The sequence below is a fragment of the Nymphaea colorata genome, chromosome 4 (genome assembly GCF_008831285.2).
Source record: "Nymphaea colorata isolate Beijing-Zhang1983 chromosome 4, ASM883128v2, whole genome shotgun sequence".
In the NCBI taxonomy this organism is placed as follows: domain Eukaryota; kingdom Viridiplantae; phylum Streptophyta; class Magnoliopsida; order Nymphaeales; family Nymphaeaceae; genus Nymphaea; species Nymphaea colorata.
Window position 1 is genome coordinate 1,548,269 of NC_045141.1, and position 13,437 is coordinate 1,561,705.

General features: G+C 40.3%; 1 protein-coding gene and 1 long non-coding RNA gene across 3 annotated transcripts; one reads left to right on the forward strand and one right to left on the reverse strand.

The window, feature by feature from the left end:
• Window positions 1-1,009: 1,009 nt before the first annotated feature.
• On the reverse strand, window positions 1,010-4,877 carry LOC116253366 (uncharacterized). 2 transcript variants are annotated; one of them, XR_004172430.2, is made up of 4 exons: window positions 2,843-4,877; window positions 2,694-2,721; window positions 2,049-2,277; window positions 1,010-1,475 (listed from the first exon to the last, which is right to left on the reverse strand). It is a non-coding gene; the product is annotated as an uncharacterized LOC116253366 (long non-coding RNA). The 2 variants fall into 2 exon arrangements; XR_004172429.2 differs by having other exon boundaries at window positions 2,049-2,721.
• Window positions 4,878-7,797: 2,920 nt separating this feature from the next.
• On the forward strand, window positions 7,798-8,523 carry LOC116252565 (uncharacterized). Its single transcript, XM_031626914.1, has 2 exons — window positions 7,798-8,124; window positions 8,206-8,523. The coding sequence occupies exons 1-2, from the start codon at window positions 7,798-7,800 to the stop codon at window positions 8,521-8,523; spliced, it is 645 nt and encodes a 214-aa protein (XP_031482774.1).
• Window positions 8,524-13,437: the final 4,914 nt, after the last annotated feature.

Consider the following 13,437-nt stretch of genomic DNA (forward strand, 5'->3'; position numbering starts at 1 on the left):
GGGCCCGCATTATTTTATTGGCATTGAAATAAATATGCTTATACTATCTCAGAGGAAGTATATCTTTGATTTTTTATCCATGGGACACATGACAAGTATCAAACCTATGGTTACTCCTATGTCCCCTAATACCTCTTTCATAAGCTAAGAACGATCAATAGATGTCACTATGTTTAGAAGCCTTGTTGAAGCATTACAGTACATCACGTTAACTTAGCCTCACAATATCTATGTTGTAAATAAAGTATCGTTGTTTATGCATGAACTGAAAAACACTCCTTGGGTTTCATGTTAAGTGAATTCTTTGATAACTGCAAGGAACCATATCTTTCGGCCTCATAATTCATAAGGTTATATTATGGACACTTAAAGTCTACTCTAATACTAACTGGGCAGGGCGCCCAAGACAGGTGCACTACATGAAAGGACTCTTTACCGGTGATCGGTTTCACCGATATACGCACCGGTGTAGGTCCCTGCTACCATCACCGCTATAGACACCATTAGCAAAGGCTATACCGGCTATTTTGATATCACCTGTGTAGATAGATGGCGATGAAGTTAAGATTAATACGTCGTGAAAATTTTAATCGGTATTAGATTATAGCGGTTATTCTTTGCACCGTTAGGTCACTGGTATTGCCTGATTACTGGTAAATATACAGCGATGAATTTATCACCACTATTGGTCTTATTTAAAAGAATAAATTTCAATTAATCTTAATTTTTGCAACTTTTTTTACTTAAACCCTCTGCACATCTAAAAATAATAGATTTATGCTTCCATCAGTGCAGCAGAAAAGTAGAATCATTCTCAAAATTTTAAGCAGCATCATCTGATAAACATATGTTTTATTACTCAAGAATAAACTGTTTGTAAAGGAATACACAGAGTTCACAATAAATAATAATAAGTGAATACAAGCTATGAACATGATGCATTACCAGACAGTTCAGTTCACGAAATGAATACAATAAGTCCAATTCACAAAAATGTACACGAAGGAACCAAAAAGATGTCATGGCATATTTTACCTTATTTCCCCTATCAGTATGTCCTCCACATGTTGTATCAATACAACTTGCCTTAGAAAATCACATGCTCTGCACATGATGCGATCCCACAAGCGGAGCGCCACAAGCATGAAGCTTTAGATGGATTGAGCCCATCTCAGGAGGCTACAAGTTGTAAACTTCACACTGACCCAAGTGCATAAAATTGAGCTAGCAGAGATCAGCACCATTTTGGAAATATAAATGGATGGATCCCTAGTCAAAACTTGCATTTAGAGAAGCCAACATGAGAAGGTTCAAGAGAACTGGCAATGAATGCCATCTCTTAATCATTAGAGGCCGCCAATATGTGCCTCTTCAAACTCTAGAGATGAACTTGATATAATTTACAGATTCTCTAGAGAACATGGAGATCCACAAGTCTCTAAATCTTCAACTTCGGAAGTCACTTAATTCTTAAGCTGGAAAAAGAAAGACAGCAGTGAATTCTGAGAAAACAAAAACTAGACAAAGCTTAAAATGACAAAAACAAGCTCCATTATTTTTCAAAACTCAGGACCTGAATTCTAGACAAAAATCAGCAAGTCCAAATGCGGTCAATCAACTCTAAAAGACAAAAATTTGACATATAAGGACTTCAATATAGTTGAAACAAGTAATATGACAGTGAAAATTATGCAAAAATTATTAAAAAATAAGGTCCTTGAGTACTCCTACTTCTATCTTATCAGAAAGCTCAAACAATCATTTCCTATAGGAATATAGAAAAGAAATTATAAAAGAAAATTATTGTCAAATCCACATGATTCACTAAAAAACATAAAAGAATAATCTCGGAAAGAATACCAATTGAATGGAAAAGGAAGAAACCCAAACTTAAAGGAGGACATGTGTCATGTCATCTCAGCATTAACGTCATATGGTTTTGCATGATCATAGAAAAGCAAATAAACATTTTCTAAACAACGAGCACCAACCCAAGCTTAAAAGTGAACACATATTAGGGAACAAAAGAAAATCAAAAAGTACCATACATAAAGGTTGACATTTTTGCAGCATATAAATCAATTTTGGGATATGAATATTGGCTCCTGTCTGTTAACTAGAGCACAATCGGTGAAAGAATGCTCCTTTATCAGCGCCATCATTTGATACTTTCAGTGTTGGTTTGACTGTTCAAAAGTCTTCTAAGCGCAGAAAACATGGTATCCAAGAGAGTAAAAGATCATCCATTCATGTCATTAATTTACTAATGTAGTTTATCTGCATCAACAATCAGCCAGACAATGAAAGCTGAGTAAGTCAAACCCATAGTTACCAGCAAAAAGAAACTCCACAAAGAAATAGATGAAGTGGAAGTATGGAAGCAATCATTGGAGAAACAATATATCAACATAGTTAATGAAATTGGAGGAAGAAATGCTAGGGGAGAAAAGAAGCAAGAGCAAGAAAGTAAATGTTAGAGCAAGTAGCAACGTCAGTAATAGTTGTTGGAAGAACAAGATGAGTAGTTTGCCACAACATACAGTATGTTGGATACATAGAGTGCACCACCAAATCGTCCATCTTTGGTTTCATTAGAGCCGGTCAAGTCATATTATACAAACCAGAGAGTTGAGAGAGCAGATTGGGTCACACTCTACATGTCACGGTCTCGAGTACATGGAATAAGATTTCACCTTTATCTTCTAAGCTGATGGGGATAATCTGCAAATAAAATTCATATACTTAAAAAACTATGGCTGTGTAGAGCAAGGAATTCCCAATAATTTATCACAACTTGACTAGAATGAAAAGCACAAACAGTTTATATCTTGGATCACCATACCTTGATTTCTTCAATTTGATGCCAAAGCCTCAAGTATGTCAGCTCCAAAGACCAAATTTATCCTCACGTGACAGCTCTGGTACAAAAGTCAACAAAAAAAAAATTCTAGCAAAAAATGATAATTATCTTTACATAAGGAACAAAAACTAAACACAAAAAGAACAAGGCCGATGAGAAGCTGGTCACCCTCTCATTTTTTTTGTTTATTAGCACCTATAATGCAACTTTATTATAAGTCAATCAACTAAAAGGTGTTGGTAGTCCTTTACCGCCATGAATAAGTACATAGAACTCCATTCCCAACACTACAACAGGAAACATATTATAAAGGGATGCACCAGTCCAATATAAACCGATTGGCAGAATCAAAATAAACTCCATTACATACAAAGTTCTTGGACATGCTTCAATTCATGAAGAGATTAATAATTGACTGCAAAGGAAACTTTACACCACAACCGAAGAAGTAAGCAGTGCCCTGTATACCTTTGCTAGAATCCATAGCTCCAAGTACACCAAATGACCAAGGAGCCAACCACAAAATTATCACCATAATAAACACACATGCGACCCTTATAGCTTCTACCTAGTTCCAAACCATCTTCACAGTCTTCTGCAAGCAACATTGTAAAAGGAAACCTGTTGATTTTATAGAATAAAAAAAATCTTTCATCCCAAATGCAACTGCAATAATTTCATGTTAAATAAACATAAAAGAAAAAACTAGTGTTTCCAGCCCTTGTACTTTGCACCCTTTTGCATGGAATCTTCTCTACTGGAGTGGAAAGGTGAGATTCATACCAAGGACAAGATAAAAATCAATCACGTAATAGCAAGAGAACAATAGCCGCCCAACTTTTTCCACTCCCCTGCAAGAAGAATTCTGGAGGCTGCAAAAGCATGTTTCTCCTCAAGGAAGCTTCTCCCTTCCCACCTCAATTCGCAAATTCTCTCTCTCTCTCTCTCTCTCTCTCTATGTGTGTGTTTGTGTGTGTGTGTGTGTGTGCCATTGCTACTTCTTTTTGTTCCTACAATATGATGATCGTACTAACAAAAGATAAGGAGTAAGGAAACAAATACAATTAGAATAATCAAAATTTCAAGAGATGAGGCTACAATCAATAATTGCTGTTATGGCATGTCAAGAAGTTCCAACTTTACATGATTATTGCTGCTAAGATTACCCTCCCTGTCATCTTCTTGGTCCTGCAGAACTGAATGTCGCTCTAGCACTCATCATCATACACTGCCCTTTCCTTATTGCCTGTTCTTCATTGTTAACCGTGCCAGCTGATGAAGTAAAAAATACACACCTCATTGTCTTTACCTTGAGGCAAGACCTCATGATGTTCAGCATCCCGTTCACTGCTGGCATAATCACTTTTTTCTACAAAATATATAATTACCAAATCAAACAACAGAGCTTCAAACACATCGAGCCATTAAACCCCAGGTTCCAAAAGTTTTCAGATTAAGCCAACAAAGAAGACCAGAGTTTGTTCAACCGACACACTGCAATTTGATTTTATTGAAATGGATGCAGGCGTATGATGTTCTTCGAGCTATGCCTGTTATTCGACAAAAGGGCTCTCTGTTTAAGTTGTTTTGAGAACTGTAGAAAGGGGCATCCTCTTCTGCATCTACTAAAATAGAAAATCAAGCACATTCTAGATATCCAAAGAGGAGAGGCCATTGAGAAAATCGATGCATAACTTGCACAATTTGTCGGCAAATTTCCAACTTTCAAGCTAGGAATACATTCTCTCAAATAGAGGAAAGTGAAAAATGAAAATAAACTATCACAATCTAGGTTTTAAGAACGAGGGTGTTTATGCAATCAATTCCAAACAACTGCGTGACACTGAAAATTAGCGTAGCTCCTTTGCCATGGGAGGATAAACTAATCTTGAAGCTGGTTTTTCTTTGTATGACCAACATAAATTACCTTATATAACCTTAAGCCTACCTCCTTTTTCATTGTTCTTTTTAAATGATTCATTTTCTTTTAGTTGTGGCAGCTAAAATCACAAGTTTGGCAGGCCATGAAGCCTTGTGCGTGTATAGAGAGAGAGAGAAAGAGAGAGAGAATGGAGGATTTGGAGAGAGGTGAGGATGGAGGGAAAAAGCCACTTGAGCCCTTTTTCAGTATAACCCATAGCATGCACAAGAGGTACATCAATTAATAAGTTTCTTCAAGATATGTAGAAAAACCATCATATTGGGTTTCTCTAAGGAAAAGAGTTCATAAACAATACCTACATTCTCATAAAACCAACATATTGGGTTTCTCTGAGGAAAAGAGTTCACAGTTTCTGAAAGTTGCAGATTGCAGTAAAATTTAGGTACCACTAAAGAGTATCAGATCGAGCAAGTTTAATCCTTGTTCTCTTGTAATCTGATGTTAGGAAAATGACAAAAATGGTACGCAAAGAAATGCATTGCAGCGGAGAAACAACAATCAAGTTCCAAATGCCTCAATTAGTGCATAACTTAACAACCAAAGTAAATTACTCAATCAATAAAAGAAAAAAAGTTCATAGCATAGATGAACAACTTTCCTCGGTGAAACAAGAATCGATGCAGATAGCAGAAATGGAAAAAGGGGAGGTGACCACTTCTCTAGTTGGAGATGAGCCAATATTAGATCTTGAGAGTTGTTCTACACATCCTCGTCATGGAACCTCCACTTGAGCTGCAAATATACAACCACTCAATTTCAAAGGAGCAGGAACCACTGGCATTCATCATTCTAGACCAACTAGGAAGAAGAAGAAAGGGGAAGAATGTAGAAGCAAAAGAACATAGTTCCATGCCCTAAATCTATGAACAGTTTTCCTTTAGGGGGTGTTTGATTGCCCGGGTGAAGGGTGTTTTTTCGGAAAAAACCGTACGGGCGGGTGGAATCCCACCCGCTCGACCTAAACATGCGTCAAACGGGGTGAAATTCACCCCGTTTAACGCGTAACGTGAGCGGGTGGAATTTCACCCGCTCGATGGATCCCCCATGCTCGAGACCCGCTCGATGGATCCCCCGCGCTCGACTTTCCCCCTCATTTCCTCCCTCTGCCCGCAGCTCCTCCTCTCGCTCGAAGAGAATGCCCGCAGCTCCACCTCTCGCTCGAAGAGAATGCCCGTAGCTCCTCCTTGCTCACTGTCTTTGGTCGCTCCCACCGTCGCCGGTCCACCGTTGCCGCACTGACGGTCGCCGCTCCGCGTCTCTGCCGGTGATCTTTCCCCATTTCTCTCTTGCTCTCTGCTGCCCTCATCTTCTCCCAAATCAGTGCCCTAATCGGTGGCCTAATCACCGTCGCACAGCAAACGGCTTCTCGCTCGCAGGTTCGGAGGCATCTCCCTTCCTCTCTTTCTCTCTTGCTCTCTGATGCTCTCCTTTTCTCCCTTTCTCTGTTGCCCTAATATATATTTTTTTGGCATCTCACCGGCAGGGAAGACAGGTCTGCAGCCGCTAACCCCACGGTCGCTGCTCCTCCGATCCGCCATCGCTGTAGCTTTTGCCCTCGTTTTCAGAACTTCTGGTATTTCTCAAATCCCCTTTCTTGCGATTTTAGCAGAGAATAGAAGGCTGGTCTGTGCTAATTGATAGGTTATGTGCGGCACTGGATGTGGCATACGCTTCTGTTGTACTGCGAATGTGGCATACGCTTCTGGGATGATGCTATGATGGAGTTCCGCTGAACACCTGGGATGAGAGTTTGAGAAAGACCACCAGAGCTTTGAGAGTTCGCTGGACCGTCCAATCAAAAGATCAAGGGTCCGGATGGGAGTCTCCATCTCTTTTCATACCTAAAGAAGCAAGGACTATATATACTATAGGCTCCCAAGTCGATTTTGATCATTATGGACTAGTGCCAAAGATATGTATACACGCTACGTACGCCTGTACTAGTTCTAGACATGTATAAGAGCGAAACATAATAGGTCCAGGTCTGTTTTTCATTCCCGTTTTTCATTTTAGTGGAGTGTTAAGAGCTTGAATCTTGTTGAAAGAATTTGTACCACGAACCTGAACTCATTAGAGTCCAAATTATGCTTCAGATAATTCATGTTTCAAGTAGAATATATCCAGTTCTTTTAAACAATCTCTACATAATAGCTTGTGTAACCGTTCCTTATCCATCAATTGGTTGGCTACATGTTTCGTGGTCACCAGATTTCTTTCTCTGTTAGGATTATCCTTGATTGTCATCATAAACTTTGGTGCTTCATCTTGAAAACGTTGAAGATTATTTATACTACAACTTGTTTTCTGATTTCTCATTTTCATTACACTCCTCCAATTTGAGTTGATATGAGATTATCGCAGTAAGTGTTATGCTTTGTGTTATACCTGGCATACGCTTCTGTTGTACTGCGATAACCTGAATTCAGTTCACCTCCTAGTATGCTTATGAATAATAATCTAACGAAAAATATGTCTTCATTCAAGTTGTTTAATTTTATGATTAGTATTCTTTCGTTGATTGGAACATTGTTGTTGCAAACTGAAAAATCATAAGCACTTGATACATTGTTGTTGCAAACTGAAAATGTATTTCCCTAGTTGTATTGTTGTAGCAAATCTGGCCGCTCGACATTACTTCTGAATAAATCAGTCACGAAGGTCAGATGAATTAGTAATAGATAACAAGACATGCTTCTTCACTTCCTAGTAGATGAATAGGTTATGTGCTAATTGCCTCTTTCGTGGATGTGGTTTTCCTTTTTTCCGCTTGTGGATATGGCTGCTTCACTTCCTACTTGGAATATGCATGTTGTTGAAATGTTGCACTATTGGTTCAATGCTGCCCTATCTTTTTTGTTTATATGATATGTGTTTTACAGCTCCTCCATTTTTTTTGTTGATCATTCATTTGTGTCTTTCCTTGGAACATGTTATGCAAGATTCTTCCAACTCAAATATCTAGTTGTCAAGAAATATTGTCCAAGTTATTATTACCATGGAAGACAGCGGTCCATCAATGGAGAATCTTACATGGACTGAAGCACAAATGGACTATTTAGTCCAACATCTTGTGGAGCAATCCCGCATCCCTGGTATGAAATCTGGTGGAGGATTGAAGTCCAAAGCATATACAGCAATTGAAAAAGGCATGATAGACAAATTCGGTCCAGAATTCAGTAAAGAGAAAATAAAAAACAAATTGAAGTACTCAAAACCAAACTTGACAGTCATGAAAGAAATTTTGAATACAAGCGGGTTTGGGTATGACCCAATCAACAAGTGTATTGAAGTCGACCCACAAGTATGGAATGACTATATTGAGGTACGTTATAGAGATATTACTATTAGGTTATGTCTAACATTTCTTTACTACATGTTCATTTGAACACATGATATTTTTCAGAAATACCCGAACAGAAAAAAGTACAGAGGTCCCAAGTTATGGAGATACTTTGACGAGTTCGTCGAGGTCTTCGGCGATTCTCATGCCACTGGAAAAGAGTCTGTCACATTAAACAGCATCATACATGAGGACGTTGAATCAGTACCACAGACACATGCATCCCAATCCACTCCAATGTACATGAATCCTGAATCTTCACAATCTTTCACACAAATGTTTTATGAAGATAGTCATCCACCACAATCGCCAGTACCTCCTACTCCTACCACTGATTTTCCAATGGCAACTAATAAGACGACTAGTAGGTCTAAAAAGTAGAGAGCAACCAATTATGAGGAGTACTATAATTTGTTGAACGGTATTGCTCACAATGTAGATACAATGACACGTACTTCTAAAGGGGTACAATTTGTCACATTCTGCGAAATACTGCAAGAGATGGTTGAAACCGATGATATATATATTGAAACACAAGTAAGGAGTATGGATATGTTAGCACAGGGCAGCAATTCCATGATATTTGTCAACCTTCGACCTTCACAACAGGTGTCATGGTTGAGGCGTAAACTTCCCAATGAGTAGGTAAGTTACTGTATGTCTTATATTCAATAGGTCATTATTTGTATACTTCATGTAATCCTATCTTTATGTGTAATGGTTGTGTGGTAATAGTGTAACTTATCTTTACTATATGTTCTGTTTAATCATGTTGTTCATGTACTTCGTTTTAGTGCCATCAATTGCACACACCTTGTTCAAATTGAACGTGCTTTCGTAACTCTTGTTATACATGTATGCAGTTTAGTCAAAATGGTAGATATTATAACAAATGACGAGGAAGATGATCTGCTTTACTTCAATCGGCTAGTTTTTGTCCTCATCTTCTCTTGGTTAGAACAACTTCCTCAATCTATGAGGATGGTTCATCCATTTAGAGAAGCGGGTACAACTTTTGTTCAACTTATGCTTCACGGTCATCCAAGAAATTGTACCAACTTACTCCGTATGGATCAACACACATATCAGAAATTATGTAACACTCTAAGAAGTAAAAAATTATTGGAGGATGCTCGTGACATTAGCCTCGAAGAACAAGTAGCTATTTTTTTGTTGACAATTGGACACAATGAACGGAATCGTGCCACGCAGAATACTTTTCAACATTCTGGACAAACAATAAGTAAGTATGTCAGTTGTGTACTACGAGCAATATGTATAATGGGTAAGGATTTTGTCAAGCGGCCCAATGATGACATGCCAACTAAAATTCGGAGGTCGAAGTGATTCTTTCCATATTTCTAGGTATTTTCATAGCTGTAAAGTAAACAAAATGCGTACAACATCCAACATACAACATACAACATGACTAACTTGCACATATGGATCTAGGATTGTTTAGGAGCAATTGATGGCACTCATGTACCTGCATGGGTCGCAACATCAGAGCAATCAACATTTCGCAATAGAAAAGGATTTATTTCGTAAAATGTCATGGCTGTAGTCGGATTCGACAGTCGATTCCACTACGTTTTGGCAGGATGGGAAGGAAGTGCGACAGACTCAAGGGTATTATACAATGCACTTGATCATCCAACGGACCCATTTGTGGTCCCTGAAGGTACGTACTTCAACCAACCAATCCATTACTTTTTTAAAAAAGGTGCAAATGTTTACATAATGTGTGTTCAATTGTAGGCAAATACTATCTTGATTGCTTGTTTTGTTACTACTTGTTTTCTTTGTTGGATCTATACTCGTTAAACTCATGTACTGGATGGGAGACATGTTAGTTGGTGAATGTTTTAAACTTTGTTGGATCTGTACTCGTTAAACTTTCATACAGGTTGCAGTAGACTGACGGTTTTATTTGTGAGATCTGTAGTCGTTAAACTTATGTACTGGATGGGACAATAAGTTGTGGTGAATGTTTTTAAACTTTCATACAGGTTGTAGTGTTGGATTAACTATCAGTTAATCATTGTCAAGTTGACACCAATTGCATCACAAATTGACACCATGATGAAGCCTTTTGTTTATAGGCTGGATTTCCATTATATTGATGGCGTCTGTTTATGTATTTTTCCAATATGCAACGACTTGGATGTTAGTTCACTTGGATGTTTTTTATTTATTGTTGCGTTGGGTTCTTCTTGAAGGCCGCAATGTTGTCATACAGCTTATTTCATTTCTAAAAAAAGTGCCCTAAATTTTCTATCATGTGCATCAAACATGGTTAAATTTAGCAGGTTAAATTCTTCATTGTGCATCAAACATGGTTAAAATTAACAAGTTAAATTCTTCCAGTGCATCAAACATGACCTCAAATTGGAAGAGGGTTAAATTTCATCCTGTTTTTTTTTTCCTGAAAAATTTTTCAGAAAAATTTACCACGTTAAATTCTTCCCTATGCATCAAACGCCCCCTTAAACTCTCCCACAATTGCTAGGAAAGTGTGAATTGGCCCTTTAGCAGATGAACCCGATCAGTGAGCTTTAGCGACCAAACAGTATACACTCTTGATTTCCTATAGAGAGGTGTTCTACATCGGCATTTCAAATTGCATATTATGCATAGTAGTCCTAACAAGCATACATGTAGGAAGAAAGCCCTAATATGGAAGCCCTACCACTCGGCCATGAAATCTGGTGGAACATGGCTCACCAGATCGCTCCTAACATTGTTGAAGTGCATCACTATGGAAAAAGGTTCAGGGGAAAGGGTGGCCTGCCTTCCACTTTTTCCTATCTCAAAGAGAGAGAGAGAGTGATACAACCCAACCCCCCCTCGGCCAGGATGGCCAAGAGCTTGCAATATCTGCCCCGATTGGGACCAGTTGAAGCGCACCTCCTCGTCATTCCCAAAAGCCCACCAGCACCCAAGGGAGGTTGTCTAACACTCAAACAAGGTAGAAGGCACCTCCTCGGTAGACACAAGCCCTCCCGGGTGCAAGGGAGGCTAACCCACCATTCTCTTACTTTTGAGAACCTCTTCCACACACAAGTGAGAATAACCCCGCGGGCAGCAGACGTAGGCTGCTAAGGCTAGAAGCAAGTGAGGCTAATCGCCTAGGCAACGCGTGTAGGTAGGCAGGGCATATTGCAAGTGAGGCTATCAGGTTGAGTCCGTTCACCCCAGCTAAGACCTCCAAAGGACGAGACCAGAGCCTGCCATGGGCAATTTGTAGCCACTCAGAGCTTTAGCATAGTGCAGTCGGCAAAGTGGGCTCAAACAGCGCACATAGTCCTAGGCACGGCAGCCAAGAATTGGCCAATTGGGCTCGTGCACGACATGATTTCTTGTTGGGTGGGACACGTATTTCAAGAAGGGACACACCCAAGATGACACCTGAAGGGCTAGACACCATGGTAGAGGGCGAGACGCACCTACGTGTGATGCGGGACACGTCGGGCAGTGACAGAGTCGACGAAGGGGACACTCCATGGGTTCAAGCGAGGGCCTTGAGGCAGGACACGAAAAGCTGTATGGCGGGACACGCCAAGAAAAGAAATACTCGGCCTCTAAGACATGCGCGGGACACGCTAGAGATTCGAGGCGGGACACGTGCCTCGGTCAGGCAGGAGACGTTGAGTAGTGACAGACACGGCATGTCATGGGATCCTTGACATTGGTCCGGACTTGTACAGGTGAATGGGATCCGCAAATTTTATAAGCCCTGATCCAGCAAGAGCAAACACGAATTGGGGTGCGGAGCGTTTTGGGGGAACCGGGACGGGACCCAAATCTATCCTTTTTTGAGTCGTCTGCAGAACCGGGTCCATACAGTGTCCGGTCTACTCATCAAATCCAGCAGCGTGTCGCGCTCCGCAACGTCCCCAACCGACGTCAAATCCAACTCCACACGTGTAGGCCACTGTTCATTGCTGGCGACATTGTGTCGGCGTGTCCTCAACTTGGGAAGCACGTGCCCAGGCCTACTCTCCCCGATTTCTCCCTTGTCAGCCGGTAGAAAACCAGATTCTAAGTCAATTTCATATTGCCGGCACTATTTACTCACCAAATTCCACCGTTTGGGTCGAGCAAAGATCCATCAGAACCATCTTCATCTTTGCTACCTCCTCACCAAATTGCAGAATTTTTGGAGTTGACACCAGAGCACTACGATTTTTTTAGTACCAACTGTTCTTAGGAGTTCCTTGCAACTGAGTTTGAGCTGAGACTCGACAGAGCACCCAGGCTGAGGCGTGACTTCAAACTAGGCACGATTTTGCTAGGAGTTGAAGCAAACAGTGAGCTTGGAGGCATTGAATTCCATCAGTAGTCGACTATTTTTTGTCTGAATTTTAGGATTTTTTGGCCACCTAGTGAGGAGCTACTGAATTTTCAATAGACAAAGGTCCCTGGAGCTGTCGACTAAGTATCACTTGTGTGGCAGCAGAGTTCCAATAGGAGAATACGCGTTCGCTGGTGCTTCCAACGATTGCTTCACCCGTTACATCATCTCCTGGGGTTAACTCGAACTTCTAGTGACTTCTCCATGACTCCCTAAGCTTGTCTCTTATTGTTTTGTTTAGAACTTAATTGTTGTTGTGCTGGGAGTTGAAAACTGCAGCGAAAGGTTGTTGTGAGAAGGGCTGACACTGCACCGGAGCTGTCAAAGGAGAATATGCGTTCGCCGGTGCATCCGGCAATTGCCTCACCCCATTTCCAATTTCTCCTGGGGTTCATTCATATATCTGCTGACACACCTCTAATTTCCTAATCTAGTCATGCAATTTCTTGTTGAGCATAGACTGATTACGGTACTATTGATCTGTTAACCTTTGAGTGATTGCGATCGAGCTGTGCACATGGAACCGAAGATGCAGTAGGGAACTCAACGCACATACGTCTATGGTTAAGGACATCTGCCTCCCCCAACACTGCACTAAAATGGGGTTGAATCTAATATCTAGTGATGCTTCCTAAACTAGAGGAATTATGTTCTTTCAGTGACTGTTTTCCTCTGTTTGTTGGAGAAACTCTGCATCAGTCACCTGCAGGAGTTGAAGGAGGTTGAAGTTGCCCCCACCCGAACCTGTAGAAGACATACCATTCACGGTGCTTATCAGCCATTGCTCCCCCCAAAGCATCAACAAATTTTGGGTCAAACAGTGATCTGCGCATTCTAGACTGAGAAGTTTTCTGAAGTTGATTTCCATCTTGTTTGTGACTGCATTTTTTTGTTTGAGGGAGATACCCTGTTCAAGTGTGGAGCTACTATAGAAGAGAGAT